Source organism: Sceloporus undulatus, chromosome 6, assembly GCF_019175285.1.
Source record: "Sceloporus undulatus isolate JIND9_A2432 ecotype Alabama chromosome 6, SceUnd_v1.1, whole genome shotgun sequence".
Classification (NCBI taxonomy): Eukaryota; Metazoa; Chordata; class Lepidosauria; order Squamata; family Phrynosomatidae; genus Sceloporus; species Sceloporus undulatus.
Genome location: NC_056527.1, coordinates 28364430 through 28387105, shown reverse-complemented (window position 1 = coordinate 28387105; position 22676 = coordinate 28364430). Strand labels below are relative to the sequence as shown.

At 37.6% G+C, this 22676-nt stretch overlaps 1 protein-coding gene across 2 annotated transcripts; it reads right to left on the bottom strand.

Annotated features, from left to right (window-relative positions):
- Nucleotides 1-912: 912 nt before the first annotated feature.
- DBF4 (DBF4 zinc finger) lies at nucleotides 913-22422 on the bottom strand. 2 transcript variants are annotated; one of them, XM_042472527.1, is made up of 11 exons: nucleotides 22225-22422; nucleotides 19512-19706; nucleotides 18663-18713; nucleotides 17325-17394; nucleotides 17147-17223; nucleotides 14912-14942; nucleotides 14669-14711; nucleotides 12370-12501; nucleotides 7115-7226; nucleotides 5396-5520; nucleotides 913-2067 (listed from the first exon to the last, which is right to left on the bottom strand). In XM_042472527.1, the coding sequence occupies exons 1-11, from the start codon at nucleotides 22393-22395 to the stop codon at nucleotides 1020-1022; spliced, it is 2055 nt and encodes a 684-aa protein (XP_042328461.1). In that variant the 5' UTR covers nucleotides 22396-22422; the 3' UTR covers nucleotides 913-1019. The 2 variants fall into 2 exon arrangements, with proteins under 2 accessions (XP_042328461.1, XP_042328462.1); XM_042472528.1 differs by having other exon boundaries at nucleotides 19512-19652.
- Between the last annotated feature and the right edge of the window lie 254 nt (nucleotides 22423-22676).

Sequence of the window (22676 nt, the reverse complement as noted above, 5' to 3'; positions counted from 1 at the left end):
TTTTGCAGCCCTCCTATAAATCTAATGACAATGCCTCTTTTATACAAGTATGTTAATGAAGCAGATGTGTTCCTGAGGGGGGGAAAGGAGCATTTCAATGTTTTGGAAAACTTTTTACCCAAAATTTAATACACACATGTGACATGAAACAACCCAGTCAGGTAATCCTGGTATAAGTAAACAAAAATATATATATATTTTTGAACCTTGTAGAGATCACTTGAAAGCTTCTTTCAAAATACATCCAATGATTTTTCTTTCATTCTCCAACCTCCAACTTTCTTATCATCTCCATTTTGGTGGCCAAATTTATATATCTACCCTTAATATGCTATGAGGAATGTTTATTTGATTTCCTCTTTTCTCTGTTTTGCGATTCACACATGTTCAGTAAGGCTGCTTATCATCTTGTAGTCAGGCATGGCCAGCTACAGTAGGATCACTCTTTCCCAGGTCAAGATTTGTTTGCAAACAAACTGCTGCAACAATACTCCAGCTCCAGCCCTCCTTTCACTGTTCTCTCAAAGTTATTGCTGCTAAAAAAAAATCTTCCACATAGACAGAGAAAAAGGGAGGGGTGGCTAGGGGCATAAAGAGACTTTTGTCAAAAATGAGCTAGTTTATCAGAGCCTTTGTTAACTGAGATATGTCTGTATTTTTACTCTCTAGTTCCTCTAGTTCTGTGTTAGTAATAAAGCCACACTTCCTTACTTTGCAGTAAGCTCCCATTAATCAGACTGTTTTTTGCATAAACATGCATGGGATCGCACTGCAATTTACTGTCTAAAAACCTCAATTTTTTAATGAATAAATAATTGTATTAAGATAACTATTCTTTTAGATAGGTGTTACTCCCTTCACCCAGCATTTTTACATAAGTACACACATTTTGAATCATATGAACATAAGGGGTTAATACGAGAATCATCTATCATTTATTATACAAACAAAAATGTTCACAAATAAAATCTTTCAGTTTGCACGTTTATTCAAAACTCATCGTTTTAAATAAAGCAGCATTAAAATCCAATAAATGGTGACGAGGAGGCAGAAGTAGAAAACAAAGACCACAGAATGTCTGTATGCTGGTCATCCCAAGTATCTTTCATTAAACTTGTATCTTTGTTTTCCTGTATACTTGAAAAGCCCCCAAATTCAGAATTTGCATCACTGGTCTGAAATAACTGTAATAGTGCATGTGTTGATGAACTTTGTACAGTTTTTATATTCTCTGGAACAGGTGGTTTATCAGGAGGCTGTAAACATACCTCCATATTTTGTCTCAAAATTCCTTTTTTATTCCTCCCTACAGAATGTATGACTTTTCTGCTTAGTTTTATTGAAGGTGAAGTTTGTATACTAAGGTTTGTCAAGTCATTGGACTCTTTGTTTGCAGGGGGACAATGTGGTGGTTTTTCTGTCTCTAGGAGGACTGAAAGTTCTCTAGGAAAATTACTCTCCATGTTTGCAACATGGTAAGCAACATCTTTGTCAACTCCTGAATGAGCATCCACTTTCTTCAAACATTTTGCTGGCAGAAGAGCTGCATTGTTCAATTTTCTTTTTGGCTTTGATGTATGATTCATTTCATTTAACTTGGAGCCGTGGATTTGAGCGTGCAGCAAGTTTAAATTTGCTGAAAACTCTTGTAAATTCTGTCTTGAAGCAGGCTCATAATGTTCATATATTTCAGACAAGTTTTTCGTACACACTTTACTTTCTTTCTGGGGAGGTAGTTGTACCAAGTTTGTTGATATAGCATTCTCTGTTAAATTGCAGGCTTTTGACATTTTGCCACTTTCAGTATTGCCACTCACTTTTCTTGATGCTTCTGAAGAACAGATGGTGTGATAGGAATATACAGAACATGAAGGTTCAGAGGTAGAATTTTTGTGTGTAGAATGAGGATGGGCATCTATGCACTGAGAACTTTCTTTCGTTGTCTGCACTGTAATGCTTTTTCTAGAATACCACCTCAGTGGCATATCTTGCCTCTTCAGCCTTTCTTTCAGTTCTTCTGTTTTTGTTCCAATAAGAGGAGCAAATTGTCCAATGCTACATTTTCGCCTAAAATTAAGGAAGTTATAGAAGTAAAAATGAGAAAGAATTTTTAAAAAATGGCACAAGATTAGTAAATAAGTAGTATGTATCAGCTATAAATGATTTACTTTAAGTCTGCAATTTGCTTCCTTGAGAAACATGCCCATTATTTAAAGTATTATGTTTATGCACAGATATACACACATACACACAGAAGCCAAGCCACGATTTAACAGTCCTGTGTTTAATAGAGGCAAAGCTTGGTTGGCTCTCTAGATTCAGAATAAATCTGGGGGTGATCATCCAGAAAAAAACCCAGTAACGACACAAGGGATGGGTGTATTTACTTCTGCACAGTAGTGTTTCTAATAGTGGGGAGTCTCTCTTTCAGAAAACAAAAAGCCAAAGGGAAGGGTATATTCCAAAGATCAATTTTTCTTGGACCTGGGAGAGGGCCATAGATGTAGCAAACAATATCGAAATTATTTGCCACATGTACCCTTGCATTTCTGAGCAGTAGAGAAACTTAGCCAATTCTTCGACATCTCTATACACTAAAAGAGTAGATGTTTCCACACTTGGAAATATTCTTTTAGTTTGAACAAGTGCTTTTTGCATATTTAAAAAGCTGCTTTCTCAAACAGTGAATCTGTTCTATTAAGTAACATTAAGTAGCAACTTAGAATGTATACTCAGGGCTGACTTTGCTTTTTATTTATCAAAGTAAATAGGTGACACATGTAATAAAATATATAAATATAACTTGACTTGTATACTATTAGTATTGGGTAATTTTATCAGACAATTGCATATCAAAACTAGAGGTTTATGAAAGTTTACTCCATTTGAATTTTTAAACACAGTAGATAGCTATGCTGAAAATTGATTCCCATATATTTCTGACTTTGACTGAATCTGATATGGATTCCTCAGACAGCCGTACAAATGTGTGGGACACAGGAATATCTGCTCAGAGAAGGGAAAATGGGATACTATATTAAATAAATACCCTTTTTAAAGTGTCTCTGATTGTTGAATAAGGGAGAACATGTGGAAAATTCTGCATAAACAGCACTTTGCTCTGATGAAATTGTCATTCATTCTTTCCCTCCACTCTTTCCCCTCTTTGTTGTAGTGGTTGCAAAAGACTCCCATTTTTTCAACATCTATGGTAGTTTTTAACAAAGTACCGTATATAAACTGTGAAATGCAGTCTTACTTTTCAGTGGAGGCTGATCCATTAGAGCAAGAGGGGCACCCCACCCCAATTCAGCCTGTCCTGAATCATTCCTTCTAACCAATCAATGAGATGGCATTGGCTATTATTTCAAAGATTCACAGGCACACATAATTCCCACCCCAAAGGACAGTCTTCATGAGCAAAGGTTTCCTTTGCCCTTAAAACAGCAATGTGGAAGGAGGAACAGTGTGTGTGTGTGCATGTTTCAATGGACTCTTATCAAACAATTGCCCAGTCAGAGTCTGAGATAGACAATAGGGCCTTTGCTCCTGATCATTGGTGGCTAGGTTGCTGCTGCTTTAGTTATCCATCCATCCATCCATCCATCCATCCATCCATGGGATTTATAGCCTGCCTTTCTCCCAAAATGGAATTTACTTTCAGTTTTGAACTTGCCAGAGTCCTTCGACTGCAGTTCCACTGTTCCCAGGAAGAAAGAGGAAACATTTTGTTTTTACTAGAGTTCAGAGGTATAAAAAGAAGGGAAGCTGCCTTGAAGACCATTTTATTTTGTGTTGGGATAAATACATGCTCAGAGAAACAGCAAACTACTGGACATTTTCTGTCCTGGAATACTGCATTGGACTTGCTGTACTATGACCTTGTTGCTGCTTGCTGTTTTGAGGAGAATTGCATGGGAATTTCTGTCTGAATTTATCTTGTTATTTCTCTTGTTCTCTTATTTCAGAAGACTAGGAGGAGCAATAGTCAGAAAAAAAGGTAACATGCCTTGCAAAGGATTTTTGTTTATGTCTGGGTCAACATCAGTGATGCACTGGGGAGGCCTTAGGAAAACGTGGGGAAAGGATGTTTTAAACAGGAGAGGGGGTGGGGAGAATTGATAGCAAGTACAAGTATGCGCTATGTAGTGATGGTTTTAACAAATTGTGGCTGAGGCTAGAAGACAATAGCGATAACTGCTGAATAAATCTGCACAGAATAAATCTGCACAGGAGTACACTGCTACTCTGTGTGTATGCTTAATAAGAGATTGGGAAGGCTGAGAGCAAGCTCTGGCTGCAGTGGAAATTGTCTTTCTTCTGAGTAAATCTGCATAGGACACGATGGCTGCTGTGTATATTTTAACAACCAGTATTTTGAATGAGATGGAATTCTCTGATATTGTTTTGCAAAAGAAGATAGCACTATCTCTCTTTCTAACTTTCTTGTCTATCCAGAGGAGAGCAGCTGACACCAATATCAGCTTTCAGGCTAGGTTTTGGTTAGATGAGCAGTCATCTTCCAAATGCTGTATGAGCAACTATGAGAGTTGCTTCACCTGTCTTTAGGTGAAGCCTTTTTGAAAACAGGAGGTGTTTGGCAAAAATGCCACCCACGTCCCCTCAAGGACATTCTGGAGCAAAACAACAACTACAACAAATAAATAAATGTGACTCTGGGGTGGCCACATACAAAGCTGCATTTTGTTCTCCCTTAGATTAGGGCTTTAGGTTCCCCTTCAATCTGAATGAAGTGTCAAAAGCATATTTTGTACTAATGGTCTAAATTACCTTCATATAAAAAGGAATCAACAATGCATTCAAGATTAGAGTTGAGAGGTTCTGCTGATTTGTGCCAGAGTGACTTGTAACATAACAGAACCAAATTTTATATTAATTATTTTCAATCTATATTTTAAAGTATTTTTCAATGTTCTAAACCTGTTCCATATGCTTTTAAACATAGCTTATAGGTTTTATATACTTTCATCTATCAATTGTACAAACAACAGGCTTTTTCTATAGATATTTTGCATTTCTGCTTTCACTGAAAATGAGGTGGTGGTTCTATCTATCTATCTATCTATCTAGCCTAGCCTAGCCTAGCCTAGGGGCCACAGAAATGTAGTTCAAGGGTCACAGGTGGTGGTCCATGGTCTGCATTTTCAATATCCCCTGCTGTAAGACCTACCTACTCTTCATGACCTGAAGAAAACAAGCTACTTGATGTCAGTATAAAAGCTACATTATATACAATAGTTATTTTTGTATCGCTGGTCTCTTCAAAATTAGACCAGTTAAGCTGGACAGTACCAGTGATATTTTCCTACAATAGTTCAAACAATTGTAAAGGAGCCTTCCAAACAAACCATTAACACATTTAGGGCATTTTTACCTCTTAATTTTTGGTGTATTCTCTCTTAATTCTAAAAAGTCACAAGGAACTTTGGAAATGATGTCATCCACAACCTGATAATGAGAACTTTGTGCAAAGGTCTGATGTTGTTCACTTTCAACATGCTAAAGTTAGAAAAGAAAAAGAAAATGGTTAATCAACAGTATCCGTAACCAAAATACCCATAGACGACTAAAATGTATGCAATAATGTTCTTGGACAAAAAAATGTATAATTCTAGAAATAAAAGTCCATATTTGATATTTCCTTAATAAAATTGTTTGGAAATAGATTCCATGTTTTAATGTTACATGTAGATGTTACATACAATATGTAGATATACTTTTGTAATTACTGTTTTATATTTCTCAGTGTTTATATTCTACAACTGGGAAGGTCTTATTACTAAATAGCCTCAAACATCATCATGGAACTGACCATACTGCTAACCTTTCCTTGTTTGTAAATTATTCTTGACCCAGAAAATAGATTTTTGACCATTAAGATTAAGCACATTCAATTGCAACACCATCCTTCCATTCCCCAGTAAAAGCCAAAGCCTCTAATAGTCTTCCTTGAAACTTTGTAGTCAGCCCGAATCATATACCACTTGGTTATATTAAACTGCTTATCATCAAAATCCTATTGATAATCACAACTAGTAGACCTATAGAATCAATGAGATTTATATAACTATTGTCACAATTCAATTAATCTTCTCTAATCGGGACAAGCAATCAGATTTAGCCTGTCTCCACATTTTGAGACAGAGTTGCTAATTAATGTGAAAAAAACTTTCCTATGCTTGTTATATTCTTTCAGTTATTCTGAAATTAAAACAAAACAAAAACCCAAAACAGTCCTTATGGTAAGGATGATAAGTCTTGGATCTGAAAGATTTTGAGGAGAACGAGGAGGCATATTTTGAAACTCCTCCACTTACTAACTATTGTAGTATCATTCCTATTTTTAATATATTAATTTTTGAGAATCCTTAGCACTACTTATTAACAAGATTCCCATGTCAGATAGCTTATCATCACATCAGTTACATCTTACTGCAAATTTTGAATGAATTTATAATTTTATCCCAAAAAGAGATAAATATATCTTAATAAAAAGAACCATTACATTATCTATTAAAACTATGACTAAATCAAATAATTTTTCTGAAGGACTTTTCCTCTGGACCTCTTTTAGACTATAGAATTATGGCACTCTGTTCCACTTTTAACTGTCATGGCTGCATCAGAGATTTTTAGTTTGGTGAGACATTACCTCTCTAGAAAAGAATTTGAAATACAGCACCAAACTATAAAATCTCAGGATTCCATAGGATGAAGTCATGACAGTTAAAATGGTATTAAAATACTATAATTAAACAGTGAGTAAAGAGTAAAGATGGATATAGAAAAAGATCTACCCACACTATGGCCCCATACAGACAGGACAAAATAAAGATGCTTCTGGTCACTTTGGAGGTATGCTGTTTAAGAGTCCAAAAGCCATGCCTAACCCACGCTCCATTCCTGGAGCATGGCTTTGGCACTGTTTTCGGAGTTTTAGGACGCGTGCATCATTTAAACAGCATACCTCCAAAGTGACCCGAAGCACCTTTATTTTGGCCTGTCTGTATGGGCCCTATATCTGCAAGCTCTTAGAATGTGTATGTATTTCCCTAATATAAGTGTACCCATTATTTAAATAAGATATACATACAGCTTGAAGATCATCATACTTCTTAAGACAGCATTCACAATATCCTTTTCTCTTCTTATGCTTTGGGGGAACTTCAAGAGGGCCCTTTTCCTTGTCCTTAAGTTCTTGGTTTCTATTTAGGAAAAAGAGAAGATGTCTTATATTCAGATATGCTATCAGCCAGGTCATTAGCAAGGTAATGAAATTCTGGTCACCTTTAACGGCCAAGCCCCTCACTGCCCAATGGTGAATTCCAGTTGTTCTGCAATATCACATTTTAAGTATTTTCAAAACAGGTATGATCGTAAACAGAACAAAAGAAAGTAAGTATATTTACAACGTTTTGATACAAATCATATGAGGATCATATGGAGAAACTATGGATTTTGAGCAGGTATTTTAACTCTTCTTTCTGGTAACTTTTATTTAAAATATTTAAGTGAGTAGACCTGCTAAACCTAAGCTGGAGAGACTTCTGTTCACATAAAATCTTGAGAGGCAGATAAAAAGTCATGTTTTGTGTGCTGTGCAATATACCAAATACAACAGTATATAGTACAACTACATACAATAGAATGGAAATACATAGAGAAAAGAACACAATTTACACGTTAAAACATGCTAATTAAATTCCATTTTTTTTAAACAGAAAAAACCCTATAAACATGAATAGCCAGTCTCTAGCACCATCTGCTGCTTGTCGACATAGGCTTCGGCCTGCATATTGATTTTATTTTACTCAATCATGCAGTTGTCAGTAACAAAAGGGCCCGATTATACGTTTTCTTGTCCCTGTTTTTAAAGGTTTCTTTGACGTTGAATGGGGCTGTGCATTACTGAGGATCAAAGAGTTTCCACTCTAGGGGCAGATACTTCCAGAAACATCAGAAATTAAGCTGGATGCTGATTACACACTGTGAGAGATCAATGAGACAAGCTGAACTAAATATAGGTCATTTGAGGAAACTCATCATATGATGGGCAGATAAAGTAATGTGCAGGATGGCATTAAACCTGAAATAGGCCAAATCATATGTTAATTATTGCAAGGCCTTCCCTTAGAAAGTTACAAGACCTTAACTATACTCTTAAATCATTTATCAACAAAGCAAACATTTTAAGCAACTGAATTATGTATTTCTGAGGTAATGAGTGACTGACAAATTCATTTGTTGTTTTGATATTTAGAAGTGGAGATGAACTCACTGGGAAAAAAAAACTCAGGATCACAGCAAAAACACAACTTTTGCTGTCTCCAAATGTGACCCATTTTAGCTGCCTTATTAAAATTTTTGAGGGGGATAAAAAGTTTCCCAAGCTATGTTTATTAGGCCTTTTTGAGGGGGATAAAAATGCTCATTATATAAAGACTGTGTGAGAGCCTGTATTGTGGCAGCTCAAATGGTGAACAGTCCAAGAGTGGAAGAAGACCTTCAACCATTCACTACTAACCTAGATAAAGATCATATTCATAGCCACAATGGAAATACTGCTGAACAATATTTTATAAAGTAAGGAAAAAGCTAAACCAGATGTGTTTTGTTCAAGCTGGCATGTGTTTTATTCAGTGTTAATAATGTAAATACAGATATTATGTTTCCAGATAAATACATGCTAGAAAGAAAGGTTACAATAAAGTGAAATTTGAAAAGCAGTGATTAATTTGGATACTGTGTTTGATTATAAACTTTATTTTTATAAAGTTTTAATTCAAATGATAATTGGAGGCTTAAACAAGAATTAAACCCCTGCTTTTCTTTCCCCCTTGTATTGTAGCATTGATCGCCAAGTTGGGGGAGGGCAGAGCAAGGAAGAAGGGGATTAATTTCATTTTATATGCTTCAGCTAAATCAAAGCTGAAAAAATTAATTCTGTGAGGCATGTATAAGCAAAGTGTATATGAAAGTGTATACACACACACACACACGTATGTATATATGTGTATATGAAACTCAGTGCAATATTAAATAGTGCACAAGATTTCCCCCCTCTCCCCACATTCCCTAGTAAACATTTGATAGACTTACATAGACAATCCATAAAAGTTGCAAAAGAAACTGTACTGTAAAACCATTTCCTTGTATACATCCTGTAATACTTAAATACGGACATACTTTTACAACTTTGTTGATAGACTCACTTATTGAAAAGAAAACAGACACAGAGAAAAATTAAAATGCTGTAAGGAGCATTGCATTACAACACTACTTTTTAAGGTGGCAAGACCCACAAATCTAAGCAGCATAACTGCTCAATATGTACCCAACTGGAGCACTCCAGGGGTCCGCATAGGTAGAGGTGCTGAATAAAAACCAAAGATTGACAGACAGACAGATAGATAGATTGATCTCTGATGTGTCATATATCTAAACAGAAGCAGAGGCCCAGACAAACAGTATTAGCTAAAAACCACTGGTTTGACTACTGTATATGTATGAGGTCTTTGCAATTAAAAAGCTTGCACATAACCAACTAGGTGATTAATTCAAGTCAGTGATGAAATCACCTCTACTCTCTTTTCTTTATACAAATGATTTTCCTGATACACAAAATCAGGACTTCTAAAAGTTCCATTACTGTCCACTCTTGCCCATCCTTGTGCCCCCAATGACAGAGTACATTTCTTTTTTAAAATTAGCCTTTGGGTGAAGCTTTCCCATGCCCTATTCTTCCTTTCTCTCAAGTCCATGTCCCCCTGTTTAGGTCTTTGCCTCTTCTATCTATTCTTCTCATTTTTGTTTTTCCGTTTTCAGCTTACTGCATATGCTGGACCCTACCTTTAACTATCATCTTCTGTAAGACACATTGTCACTATGCTAGCCTACCTCTCGCTTCCTCATTCACCCCAGCTCCCTATATATGCACACATCTTCTCAATTCCACTGTCCCAAACAAAACCGACACCATATTCCCCTTAGTTATACATACTATTAATACTATTGGGGGGGGGCATACACAAGCATATGTGACTGAACCACCTATTTTAACACTACATGTTGCAATATCCAAAGGCACTACTATTCCTGTTTTCAGTCTAACTCAGAAAAAAAGATTAGACTTACCGTGAAGATTCATTCAGGGATGACCAGAGGACAAATCCACTACCAGTGGGTTGTTCCCGTGTGCCAACCATGTGTGCAGGAGTAAAAAACTATTTTGCCATTTGCAGCTGTTAAACTCCTGCCCTCCTCCATCAGTTTAATTATACAGCCTTAACTGAACTAATCTAAATTCTCTAACTAGTATACGTTAATTAAATATCACTTTAAAAATGGGCGGGTGTGGATTGGTCCTCCAGTCATTCTTGAATGAATCTTCACGGTAAATCTAATCTCTCATTCACAAGATGGATGGAGGAGCAATCCACTACCAATGGGATATACCAAAACTCTTTATTCCTGGATAGGGTTACTTTTTTGCAAGACAGATTGAAGTACTGTCCTGCCAAATGCTGCTTTTGCTGATTGAAATTTGTCCAGCTTGTAGTGTCATACAAACTTAAATGGATTTGTCCAACCTGCAGCATCACACACTTCCTGTAATGAACCTGACACCACACATGCTGAAGATGTGGCCATTGATCTTGTGGAATGTGGCCAAACTATAGCTGGTCTCAGTGTCATCTCCCAATCATAACATAAGAAAATGCACACCTTTATCTATCTTCCAATCACAGTTTTTGAAACTTTACAACCCATAGATCTTAGATTGTAGGAAACAAACAATGTCTCCATTTTCCTGAAAGATTTTGTTCTATTCAAATAAATTATAATGGCTCTGCATACATCCAGTGTATGCCATCTTACTTCCTCCAGATGTTTTGGAATAGGACAAAAGCTTGGACGATATACTACTTCAGGAATCATCTGATGGTTAAGACATTTAGGTAGAAACGACACATCAGCTGTTAACACCACTCTGTAATTTTCTATCCTACTGTAATTAGAATTCATTGATAATGCTGAAATCTCAGCTATTCTCTTTGCTGATGTTATGGCTACTAGGAATGCAACCTTGTAAGATAACATTCTCAGTGTTGCTTCTTTAAATGGCTCAAAAGGACCTATAGTTAATCTATTAAGCACTAGACTCAAATCCTATGAGGGGAATCTATGTAATGTTGGGTACAATTTCAAAGCTGCTCCCCTTAAGAAACATTTTATGGACTGTTGCTTTGACAATGCAACTCCATCTAATTCCAGAACTATCGATAAAGCAGAAATCTGCCTATTCAAAAAATAAAAAACCCTGCTGCTTCTGATCAAAGTGGGAGCCACTTACTGCTAAGGGTTGGTCCACCCTCCTTCTCCATCAGATTCTCTCCTTTCCATTAGTGAAGATGTGGTGCCTGGTCATGAGGAAGCTGGCCATTCTGAAGCCAAGTCTCCTGTGAGCTTGCATGAGACTACACCTCTGCAAACAGGCGTATCCACTGCGCATGAGAAGGAGGAGGCACCTCATCTGGAGGCAGCCCCTCCCTTCTTCATGAAATCATGCTGGCATTATGGCAGCCACAACCTGCCACTGTGTTTTCTGGAGCCATTTTTGCCCTCATAACAGTATGTTTCATCGGTTTTCCGAGTTGTTTTTGGCTTACCCAATCTCTCTCTTTTCTGGAATCAAGAGTTCAGGAGGACTTTGATGATATTTTCTTTTGTTTATCCACAACAGCTCCCTGGCTTGCTAGCAGATTGGGTTTATCTGTTTCACTTTCACTGGTAGTGACAAATATTTTCTTTAAAGATTCAGTTTTGCCATCCTCAGAGGCTTGCAGGTTGGCGCCAATCTGATAGAGTTTCTTAGCTATTCCCTGTAGCTTTGCAGTTTTGTCAGCCTTTTGGATACTTTCTGCTTCCTTCTCTTTCCTATTTCTATCTTTGTTAATCTTCTCTATTTTTCTCACTATTACTTCACTATTCTGTCTTAACTACCTATGTTTAGCTGAAGAGCCAAGACACATCTGGTTAGTAAGCAGGATAATAAAAAAACTGACCGAGGAGGGCAGGAGTTTAATGGCTGTAACTGTCAAAAATTTTTTTACTCTTGCATACTGCTCCTCCAGCAATCCTGTGAATAATCTCCAAAGGCATCCCTAACTGCTATTCTTGTTTTCAATCTAACTGTTCAAAAATAATGTCATTAAAGCAAATGCAATCTAAGTCCTATAGTAGTCTTAAATTTCATTGTAGAAATCAGTGCTCGCTTCCATTCTCTCTGCCGCTTTAGCATTTTTTTAATTTCCTATTTCCCTCCTCCACACATCCATCTTCAATTACCTTTGCTTATTCTGAATTTCCCTTTGGCCATTAGCATTCTTTCTTTCTACTTCAAATGGACTGCAAGGTGTTGGATTAGAATAGTTGACAACAGGAAAGCTGGACAGTTGCAAGTAAAATGGTCTGTAGTGACTATATGAGAAAAGACAACAGATATCTCAGTACAGCACAGCATACGTAAAAGTTTTCCAGAATTCCAAAATCCAAAATATTTTTAAAAAGCCCCAACTTTTTTCATGAATGGCTAAGATAATAACACCTTTGCTTTCTAATGATTCAAGTTACACACTTTATTTCATGAAAATATTAATTTAAAATAATGTATAAAATTACCTTCAGGCTATGTGTATAAGGTGTATATGAAACAAAAATGAATTTTGCGTTTAGACTTGTGTCTCACCTCCAAGATACAAATACAGGTATTAAAAAAAATAATATTAAAATCCAAAATCCAAAACACTTCTGGTCTCAAGCATTTTGGATAAACGAGGCTCAACGTGTATTGCCATTCCCTTCCTTTAGTTCCTCCTTCTTTACTAAAAATATTACACTTTGGGGAATTCTGTCCAATACTTTATTTTAAGTCTTAAATCATTCACTATCCACATATTAAAAGCCTACAATTATTGAATGTGTATTTCCTTAATGTGCTGTAAATTGTGGAACAGACTATCAAAAAAGAAGAGACAAAAAGTAAAAGACAAAAGTTACAGAGTTCCCAAAGAGCTGGTTATATATAGCCCTTCTTAAGATCAATGAACCAGTTTCTTTGAAGCTGTACATGTCTGGATTTTTTTTTACTGTCTAACAGAAAACAGTGAGCAGATAAGAGACAATAATTGTTTTTTTAAAAAACATATCTGCATCCACAGTACATCACTTTGTGCTGAACTACAACAGGAAAATGTATATCTGAATGTGAAAGTACTTTAATTCAAGATATGTAATTCTACTGTAAAATACTGGAAACTAAAGAAACCAGTTGATATCCACATATAAAATCACAAGCTGTTTGACAAATATATTTAATGTTACCTTCCCATGACCTCATCATTTAAGGACAGATCATTTTCCCTAACTCTCTCAAACTTTGCTTTGTTTTACTATACAGTGGGCCCTCCGCATTTGCTGGGGTTAGGGGCACAGGACTCCCATGAAAGTGGAAAAACAGCAAATAAAAAAATATCTGGTTTTTTTAACCTGAGAGAATACTTCTCTAGGAATCTCTAGATCCTTCAGCACAATTCAGTCTATGGTCCACATCTGCCAGAAATGGCCCATGGAATCATGCTGGAGGACCTACAACGTTTAGAGAAGTGTTTTCTCTAGGAATCTCTAGGGGGCAAAGCTGATGGCCAGGAAGGAGCAGCCTCTGGCTGGTTTGGCCACAATCGGGCCAGGACTGTGATGACCACATGGCCCATGCTGAAAGCAGCCTGCTGCCTGCAGTCCCAAGTCACTTTCTATGGAAGCAAGATTAAAAGGGCTCCTTTTTGATCCAATCCTTCAGACTAAATTGCAGCATCAGAGCAGCTGCCAGCTGCTTCGGGGGGGGGGGGGGGGGGGCATCGTATAAACGCCACACTCCCAAAGCAGATGGAAGAAGCTTCATTTAACCTGTGTGTTTTGGGCCTGTCTTCCAGTGTGACTCTACGGTCAATTTCCAGCAGAGTGACTCAAGAAGAACTAGAGATTCCAAGAGAGAATCTATTAATCAAATCCATGAATAATCAAATCTGCAAAAGTCAAAGCCACAAACGTGAAGGGTCGATTGTACAGATTTTAATGGATATTGCAATATATATATTGAAAGTTTCTAACATATGGCTGGATGCAGACTTCTTCCTATTTAAAAGAGACTCACTGAAATTAATGGGACTAAAGTTAGCCATGATTTCAATATGTCTCTTCTAAAATGGTCAAATCTTAATCCAACGAACAAAAGGCAGAATTTTCTAGCAGAGGAGTTATATAATTATTGCACTGGATGATATCAACTGACTAGATTATTGCACTAGAATCTTACAGTGCTGCTATTCCACTCTAACTGCTCTGGCTGCCTCCTGTTGCATTTTGGCATTTGCAGTTTAGGGAGGGGCATTTAGAATTCTCAGTCAGAGAGTTCTTAGGTCTCACTGAACTACAAACCTCAGAATGCAACAGGAGGCAGCCAGAGCAGTAAAAGTGGAATAGCAGCACCATAAGAGTATAGTATGGCAATGTGGAAATTCAAGGGGAAAGATATGTTTGTTTGTCATACACTGGAAGGGAAATTAGTTTGGCTGAAAATAATACTCACCATCTTCTATCCTCTACCTTCAGAAAGGGATTTTTCAGTTTACCTGTTCAAAAGAATGTGTCTTAAGAATTTTATACTAAATAAAGTATACAAATATTTGTGTTTGAAAAAACCTCACAATTTTTACATTATACATTATAGGATATAATCTTATATTATGTATTAATAATCCCACCTAAAATATTTATCTTTTTTTTATTTAGAAAAACGTATAGCACTCTCATTCATTTCTTGAATACTTACTTTTTCTTCTCTGATCACTTGGCTCTTTTTCCTATTTAAGAGAAAAATATTTTGAACATTTAATTCTCTAAGCATCAACATTGTATCAGAGTTTTATAACAGAATATATTTGAAGGACACTCTTTTCAATAACTGGTTGCAAGACTGATGAACAGCAACTCTGAACTATGATTAAGTAAAAATAGGTAATGCAATTTCTCATCTTATTGGATGGAAGGGCTAATGAACTGTAGTTTATGGCAGCCATCTATTACACAGATATGTATTTAATGCTATGGTATTAAAATATTCAAAATCAGAACACGGGCTTACGGATCCAATGGCCATAAGGGTAAAAATCTCCCACCCATGCACTATACACTAAAGTTTGAGAAAGAACAGAAAAGTACACTTTCCAGGAATTTCCTCTACTGTATTTCTATTGCTATAGAAAGTAGATAACCACACTATCAGTATAGGAACAAAAGAAGGTGCATTATATTTATTTATTTGTATTTATACCGTACTCTTCAGACAAAATGACTCCAGCACAGTTTACAAGTCACTAATTTCATATTTCCCAGCCCTACAATCTAAATTAGACATTAAACATAAGGAAAGGGGAATGATAGTGAGAGGGGGGATAAAGTATAGCAGATACTGCCTATTCTTTCTTCAAGTTCACAGCAGTGGCATCAAGAATGGAGGGATGGGCATTTCACTCACAGTGGGACAAAGACACAATGAAGCTGTGCCTACCTATTCTTCTCTCCCTCTGAGACCATAGCACTGGCAGTTGGAAATTATACCAGATCAGGTCATTTGTCCATCTAGCTCAGAATAATCCATATGGGAGCAGGTTTCCAAGGTTGCAAGCAGGTTTGTCACACCACCTGCTACCTGATCCTTGGTACAAGAAGCAACAGAAATCTCTGCTTGTTCTATATTCAACTCCTGGAGTGTCCTAAATTGTACTAACGGTTTCCATTTTTAACTTTAAAAAGTAAACAAGAGGAATTGTTTTGGCTGTCCCCTCCTGCCCCCTTAAACTGAGACAGTACTGGAAGTAGCAGTTGGGTCCTTAACAATGCAATTCTATATGCATTTTCTGGAAGCACTCTATCCAGTGGGGCTTGCACTCTACTAAGACCCAAAACAGACAGGCAAAATAAAGCAACTTCCAGACACTCTAGGGGCATGGTATTCAAATGACGCACATCCCCAAACCCACATGAAGGTGCACCAAGATCACCTAAGGTGGCCCAAACCTGGCTGCAAAAGGAGCAGCAAGAAGCCACTCCTTGCCGGTGGTCTGTTCAGGACTGCGGTATCCGGTCACCATGGTCCCGCAGCGATCAGAGTGAGAGCAGTCTCTGGTCGCTCTTTTTGCCCCATCTGCATGATCCCTAAGTCTTTTTTTAGGATGGTAGATAAAGGCTGAGTGCATCCATCAGGGAAAAAAAATGTGGTTTAAGAAACTATGGCCCAAAACAGACGAGCAGATGGGGGTGGTTTCTCGCCACTCCAAGGGTGTGGCATTTAGATGATGCATGCCCCAGACTACCCGGAAGCTGCCCCAGGGCCGCCTATGGTGGCCCAAAACTGGCCCCAAAAAGGAAAGGAAAAGATCTGCTCCTTGCCACAGTCCACTTGGGACTGAGGCAGGAAGTTGCCCTTGGGGCCACAACATGTGTTCACTCTGGCCCTTGGGCAATCAGGCCAGGAGCGGCTTTTGTCTGCTCCTGGATACCCATCTGTTTCGCCCCTATGATAGATGCACAGCTCATTTATTTGTTTCATTCCTCCCTTCACGAGGGCAGATGAACAAATCAGGAATAGCTTTGTGCAATGTCCAAGTCCAGGACTGCGGTTAAGTATACTCAAATTTTTATCTGATTTACACCTATTCATGTCATGTTTTGCTATGACAAAATTCTGCTATGCTCCACCTAGTTTTCCTTAAGGCACACCTCCTTAGAGCATGCAGCCCTTGAGCAGTTGACCAACTGGAAAAATAGTCCAGAGCCCAATGGAAGTTGTCCATCCCTTGTGTAAACGAGCAAGTCATTATATTATTGTCTTAAGACAACAATTTTACTAAATTATTCTAGAACACAACAACATATGATGTACAGTGTATTATCTAAATGTCCTACAAAAGTACACATGATAAATATTTCAGAAGTTATTTTATACTATTTAATTAACATTTATGGTTTTCTGCTATCTTCCTCTGAAACAAAAATGTCTGCTTACCACATCTTTGATTTCTGCGCTTGATTTCTTGATCAGAGAGAGATCTTTCTTCTTTTGATCAATGTAATTCTTGATATCTATTTTAGGAAGACAAATATAATGTACAATTTACTCTAAAAGAACTGAAAAAGTCCTTCAGTAATCCAATAAAAATCAGTTGTAATTTAAAAATACTTGCCATCGACGTGAAGTATTTTCACTCCCCAGCTCAAGGCATTAGATAGTATACTACCTGAAGGGATTAATTCCTGGAGGACAAATATACTTTTATCAGTTAAAAAGTTTGGGTATGCATGTATGTGAATGCAAGCAGCATAACCTGAAGTGCTGTATACACTCAACCCACCCAATGAAACAAAGTGCACAAGTAAAATTAAACCCAAATTAAGATTATCACTCTTTGATCATTTGCTCCTTGTTAGAAAAACAGGAATAAACATGCTATTCCTCCAAGATTTCATCCTTTTATTGTCAAATGGCACAGTTTTTGGCATGTGGGCTATGAATGGGGCCAAATTGGATCTGATCTAGCTGTTCACATGCCTAAACAGTAATAACAAGTACATTTCTATACTGCTTATCAGTGCACTTAAGCACTCCCTAAGCAGTTTATCATGTGTACACTAACTGCCCCCAACAAGCTGGGTACCCATTTTAACAATCTTGGAAGGATGCAAGCCTGTGTCAACCCTGGAGCCCCTGTCTAGGATTGAATTTACAACCTTGTGGCTTGTGAGTTGAGTGGCTGCAGTGCCAGCATTTAACCACTGTGTCACCAAGGTTCCCTTTTAAAAAAGAACCCAAGGTCACTCCAAGGTTTCTGAGAAACACTGGGATTTTCTCCAACTTTGCTTAATTCAGAGAAAAGTCAGATTAAGGACCAAAACCCACAGTATCTCCCCAGACATAACCATATATCACGAGGACTGGCAGCACCAGGTTTGGAGTGTGTTTGCCATTTTCCTGAGTAGACAAGTGAGTACACTCCAATCCAATACACCTACCTGACAACAGTTCCATCCCCCCCCCCCCAATCAATGGGACTTGCTTCTTAATAGGCATGTACAATATTGTGCTATTAAATTAGTATGCTCTTAAGCAAACTACTCATGGTTTATTTTCTGAAAGCATCTCAGAGTCCTGAAAGTAAAGGAAGTCTAACTGACTCTCTGGATTCAGCCACAGCACAAACATCAATAAAATCAACCATATAAATCAACCTTTGTGGTCATAAGATCTCACAATAAAATTGTTGCTCAGTCATATTATATACATTCTTTAAAAGTTCTTGTAATAAGCCATCCCGGGATCCTACTTAGGATCACATATAAATACTGAAAATAAGCAAACAAACTTGACATAGTTTGGTTTGGTGGTTTGAAACTAGCTTGGTAAAACTTTTAAAATCTGCACACACCCAGAATCACCTTATTGCCATGGCAAATGACATAAAATCAGCTTTGATGGTCACGGGCACAGCTTTGAAAGTTGAATCATGCTGTTATATGATGCTCACCTGTTCCTTGATTGCTTTTTCAACTAAGGATTTTCCTCTACTCATACGCACCTATTTTTGAAAAGAAATGCAGAACATATGGGCACATCTCTACTACTCATGAATAATGAAATGAAGTATGTTAATGGATGATGTTGTAATAAATTTCAGCAAACCTTTTATTACAAGGTAATAAAAGTTATCCTTTGCCATCCAATGCACCCCACTGGCAAACTTAATTATTATTATTTATTTCAGGACAGAAATAATTTGGAGGGTGTCAGTACTTCACATTACTGAACACTGTGCTTCAATGCTTAGGATCACAGAACTAGGAGAAATCTCAAAAGTCAATCAGTCCAGGAAATCCACCACCACTTATGTAAAACAAGTCACTGGGTCTTACTTATGATTAAATATGATTAGTATTAGGCCATCAATTTTATAATACTTCAGAAAAATAGCATCTGTAGAAAATGAAATCCAGAGTTGCAAAGTGAAAATAAAATTATGAACTAAATCCAGTTTTAGTCCAATTAGAGGAGACCATTAAAATTGATGGGATTTACAATGTTGTTGACGAAGAAGTCCCATTCACTATAATAGATCTATTCTAGACAGAATTAAAATTGGATTTAGCTGTATGTCCGTTACTGATGATATTTTATCTCTATTTAGAAACCCGAGTTAAGGTAGACAAAGACAGATGATGGGAACATATGCTAAAGAATTTTCATCAAGCCATTCTTTTCTTGCAGTGTTACCCACAATAAAATGTTATAAAGAACCAGATTTACTTGATTTGCAATGTTTTTTTTTAATTCTCTTCTGAGATGGACAGGGTGAGAAGAAAGCAGGAAAAAGACTTACTGCATCTGCTGTCTTATATGAACTTCCGTCATGTCTATCTCTTCTGCTGCTTGGATGAGGTGAACTGTTTCCACCATTGTACACAGATTCTGGGCTTGGGACCGGAGACACTTGTCCAAGAGTCTGAGCAAATTTTGCTTCCTTTTTATTAGAGATCAGATAGTTAATATCTTTACTCAGAAATCCTTCAACTCTCTAGATATAAGGAAAGAAAATATTATCTCATTACTGGGGCAACCACAGTACTTTATTTGACACAATACAAAGTAATATAAGAAAGCATCTGCCACCAGTCTAACAGATGATTTCCCCACTCCCACATCATCAGTATGAGAACTTTTCCCCCAGAACTCAATCAATATGGCCTCAGTTGTATGTAAAATAGCAAAACAAAGATGGTACAGCCTGAACACAATAGGCTATTCTCATCTCAGCTGGAGCAATTGGATAATGTATATCATCAAGTGCATGGTAATTACTTGAAATTCAATTCACTGCACAGCTACTTGGTCATATAAATAGGTCTGAGCCATGGTACTGCATCAGAATCCATCATTTCATAATAGATTTCAAACCAGTGGAGGTGTCTTCAAGTGGGTGGGATAGTGGGGGAAAATTGTGATTTTCAGTCATCCCCACAAAACACTGCTGCAGAGGATCAAGGCACCATACAGAACAGTATAGAATATAGTGCAAGAGCTTAATCAGCAAAAATCATTCCCGCACTATTCATGAGAACCTCCACGGGGTCAAAGGCTTATGAAGTCATGGAAAGGTATTGCTGGATCCAGTTGGAGCAAGTTTTCAGAGCTGTGAGTAGCCTTCTTAGACCAATCATTGTCCTCCTCAAAGGAAATATATTCTTGCAGTCTTCGGACTCACATCCCTCGCTTATGTGCGAGGGACGAACAGTGGGAGAATGAATGGGGCATGCGCCCCCATGCATATATTCACGCCAATGAGGCTTGAATATATGTGAAACTCCATTTTCACGAAGGGGTCTGGAATGGATCCCCCGTGAAAAAAGAGGGGAGACAGTAAATGGATATTACACCACTGACTTGTTAAAACACATGGTGTAAAAATTACTGAGATAACATTTAAAAAGCACTGTGAGCAATTATGGGAAGTATTTTACATGTATTTATCATGATTATTCTAACATATTTGTTATCAATGTGGTGCACTGGGTTTAGATGTGAGATTCAGAGCTGCATCATACAAGAAAGAAGAGATGAAGAGAAAAAAGTCCTTGTAAGCTCTTTCTTTGTATTATAAGAAGAAAAAAGATTCATTTCTCTATTCAGTGCAGCATGTCACCACAAAGACTGGTTGCAAAAATGATAACTGGCAGCTCTTGAGTCTGGGGTTTCTAACTCTGCTAAGATGCCAAGCTTGCAAGGTACACCTGAGTAGAAACAGAAGCTACAAAGTGATTTTAAAAATAAAAATTATGCTGGAAATTATCAACATTATTATTATTAAATTTATTTAGAGCCCACCTTTCCCAGGCTGACTCGCTTTGACTTGCTTTAGCTTACAAAACCTAAAACAGATACAGCTAAAAAAATTGCATCATACAAACAACATAATTGAATTATCAATAAAATTAAAAGCAATTAAAAGCATAACCATTAACAATCTCTAGTGGTAACCAACATGACTGCTCATTCACTCACACATGATTTTCTCAGTATGTACACATTTTGTGTTTTAGCTAGTATCTATACTAGTATGTTAACTATGCACTGGTGATTATATCAGCTTTCTGATACATACCATATATACCAGACTATAAGAGAAGAAATTTTTGCCCAAAAAGTGACCCAAAAACCCTGGGTCGACTTATATACAGGGCAATACTGTAATAGGCTTGCCCCTCAAGCTTCTTCTGCAGCCCGACTTTCTCCCAAAGGGACAGCCACACTAGGGAAAGTCCTGGGGGCAAACGCTTGATCCCTCCCTTTCCCCATTCGAAGTGTCCTCCAGCGGCTGCAGGACGCCAGGATGGGGGAAAGTCCTGGGGACAAACACTTGCTCCCTTCTTTTCCTTGGTTCGTGTCCTCCGAAGGGACAGTTGAGCTGCAGAGAACGAGGAAGAGCGAGAGCTAGCCTCTGAAGCTTCCTCCCCAGCTTGGCTGTCTCCCAATGGTACAGCCGGGATGTGCAGGGGAAGTAAGGATACTGAGACCCAAATTATACCCTCGACTTATCCAGGGGTCATATCAAAATCCCTGATTTTGGCCCCAAAACCTGCCCTCAGCTTATACATGGTGTTGACTTATACACGAGTATATACAGTACATCCAGCAGCAATTTATTAATCTTTATTTTAGGGTTGTCAGCCAAAGGGCTATCCAAAAAGCGTGTGCAGACATGTGTTTGTTTGGGAGGCTCCTCACACAAATAACAGCATTTTCTAATGCTGATGTCCTGTTTTTGCAGACTTTGTATTATTCTCCATTTTTAAATCATAACCATATTACTTGCTAACTTAACATTAGGAAGAACTTCCTGACAGTAAGGGCTGTCCGACAGTGGAACAAACTCCCTTGGAGTGTAGTGGAGTCTCCTTCCTTGGAGGTCTTTAAACTGAGGCTAGATGGCCATCTGTCGGAGATGATTTGATTTGGATTCCTGCATGGCAGGGGGTTGGACTGGATGGCCCTTGCGGTCTCTTCCAACTCTATGATTCTATGATTCTATAACTTACCCCTCCCAATTCTTTAAGATCTTTTGCTATGTTTTCAGAGAGGACATTAGATGGAACATCAAGGTAGAACACTTTCCCAGTAAGTGGTTTGTATTTTAATTTATCTGACTTCGTGGAATCTTTCTTTACAGTTTTCAGGGGAGGTCTATTTCTTTCTGTTCTTCCTTGCATATCACCTATCGCCAAAAGAAAAAGGAACATAATCACCAAACTGAGATCTTATTGTTTATAGAAAAATCCTGTTGAAATGAAGCAAAACCATATTTCTGAAAAGCCTGTGGACTTGTCAATATTATGATATAATTAAAACAGGTCTCATCAATAAAGGACAGTGATGGTGAACCTTTTATAGACCGAGTGCCCAAACGGCAACCCAGACCCCACTTCTTTATTGCAAAGTGCCACATCCCTCTGGTTTTCTAGTAAGAAACTCTGGCAAACTCTATGCTAGG

What these genes read in the sequence shown, in the direction of transcription:
- DBF4 (XM_042472527.1), bottom strand. Translation starts at nt 22,395, where the DNA reads ATGCAAGGAAGAACAGAAAGAAATAGACCTCCCCTGAAAACTGTAAAG. An exon ending in AGTATGATGATCTTCAAGCT is followed by an intron (nt 5,521 to 7,114) that starts GTATGTATATCT and finishes TTCTAACTTTAG; the next exon opens with CATGTTGAAAGTGAACAACA. An exon ending in AATACACCAAAAATTAAGAG is followed by an intron (nt 2,068 to 5,395) that starts GTAAAAATGCCC and finishes CCTTAATTTTAG; the next exon opens with GCGAAAATGTAGCATTGGAC.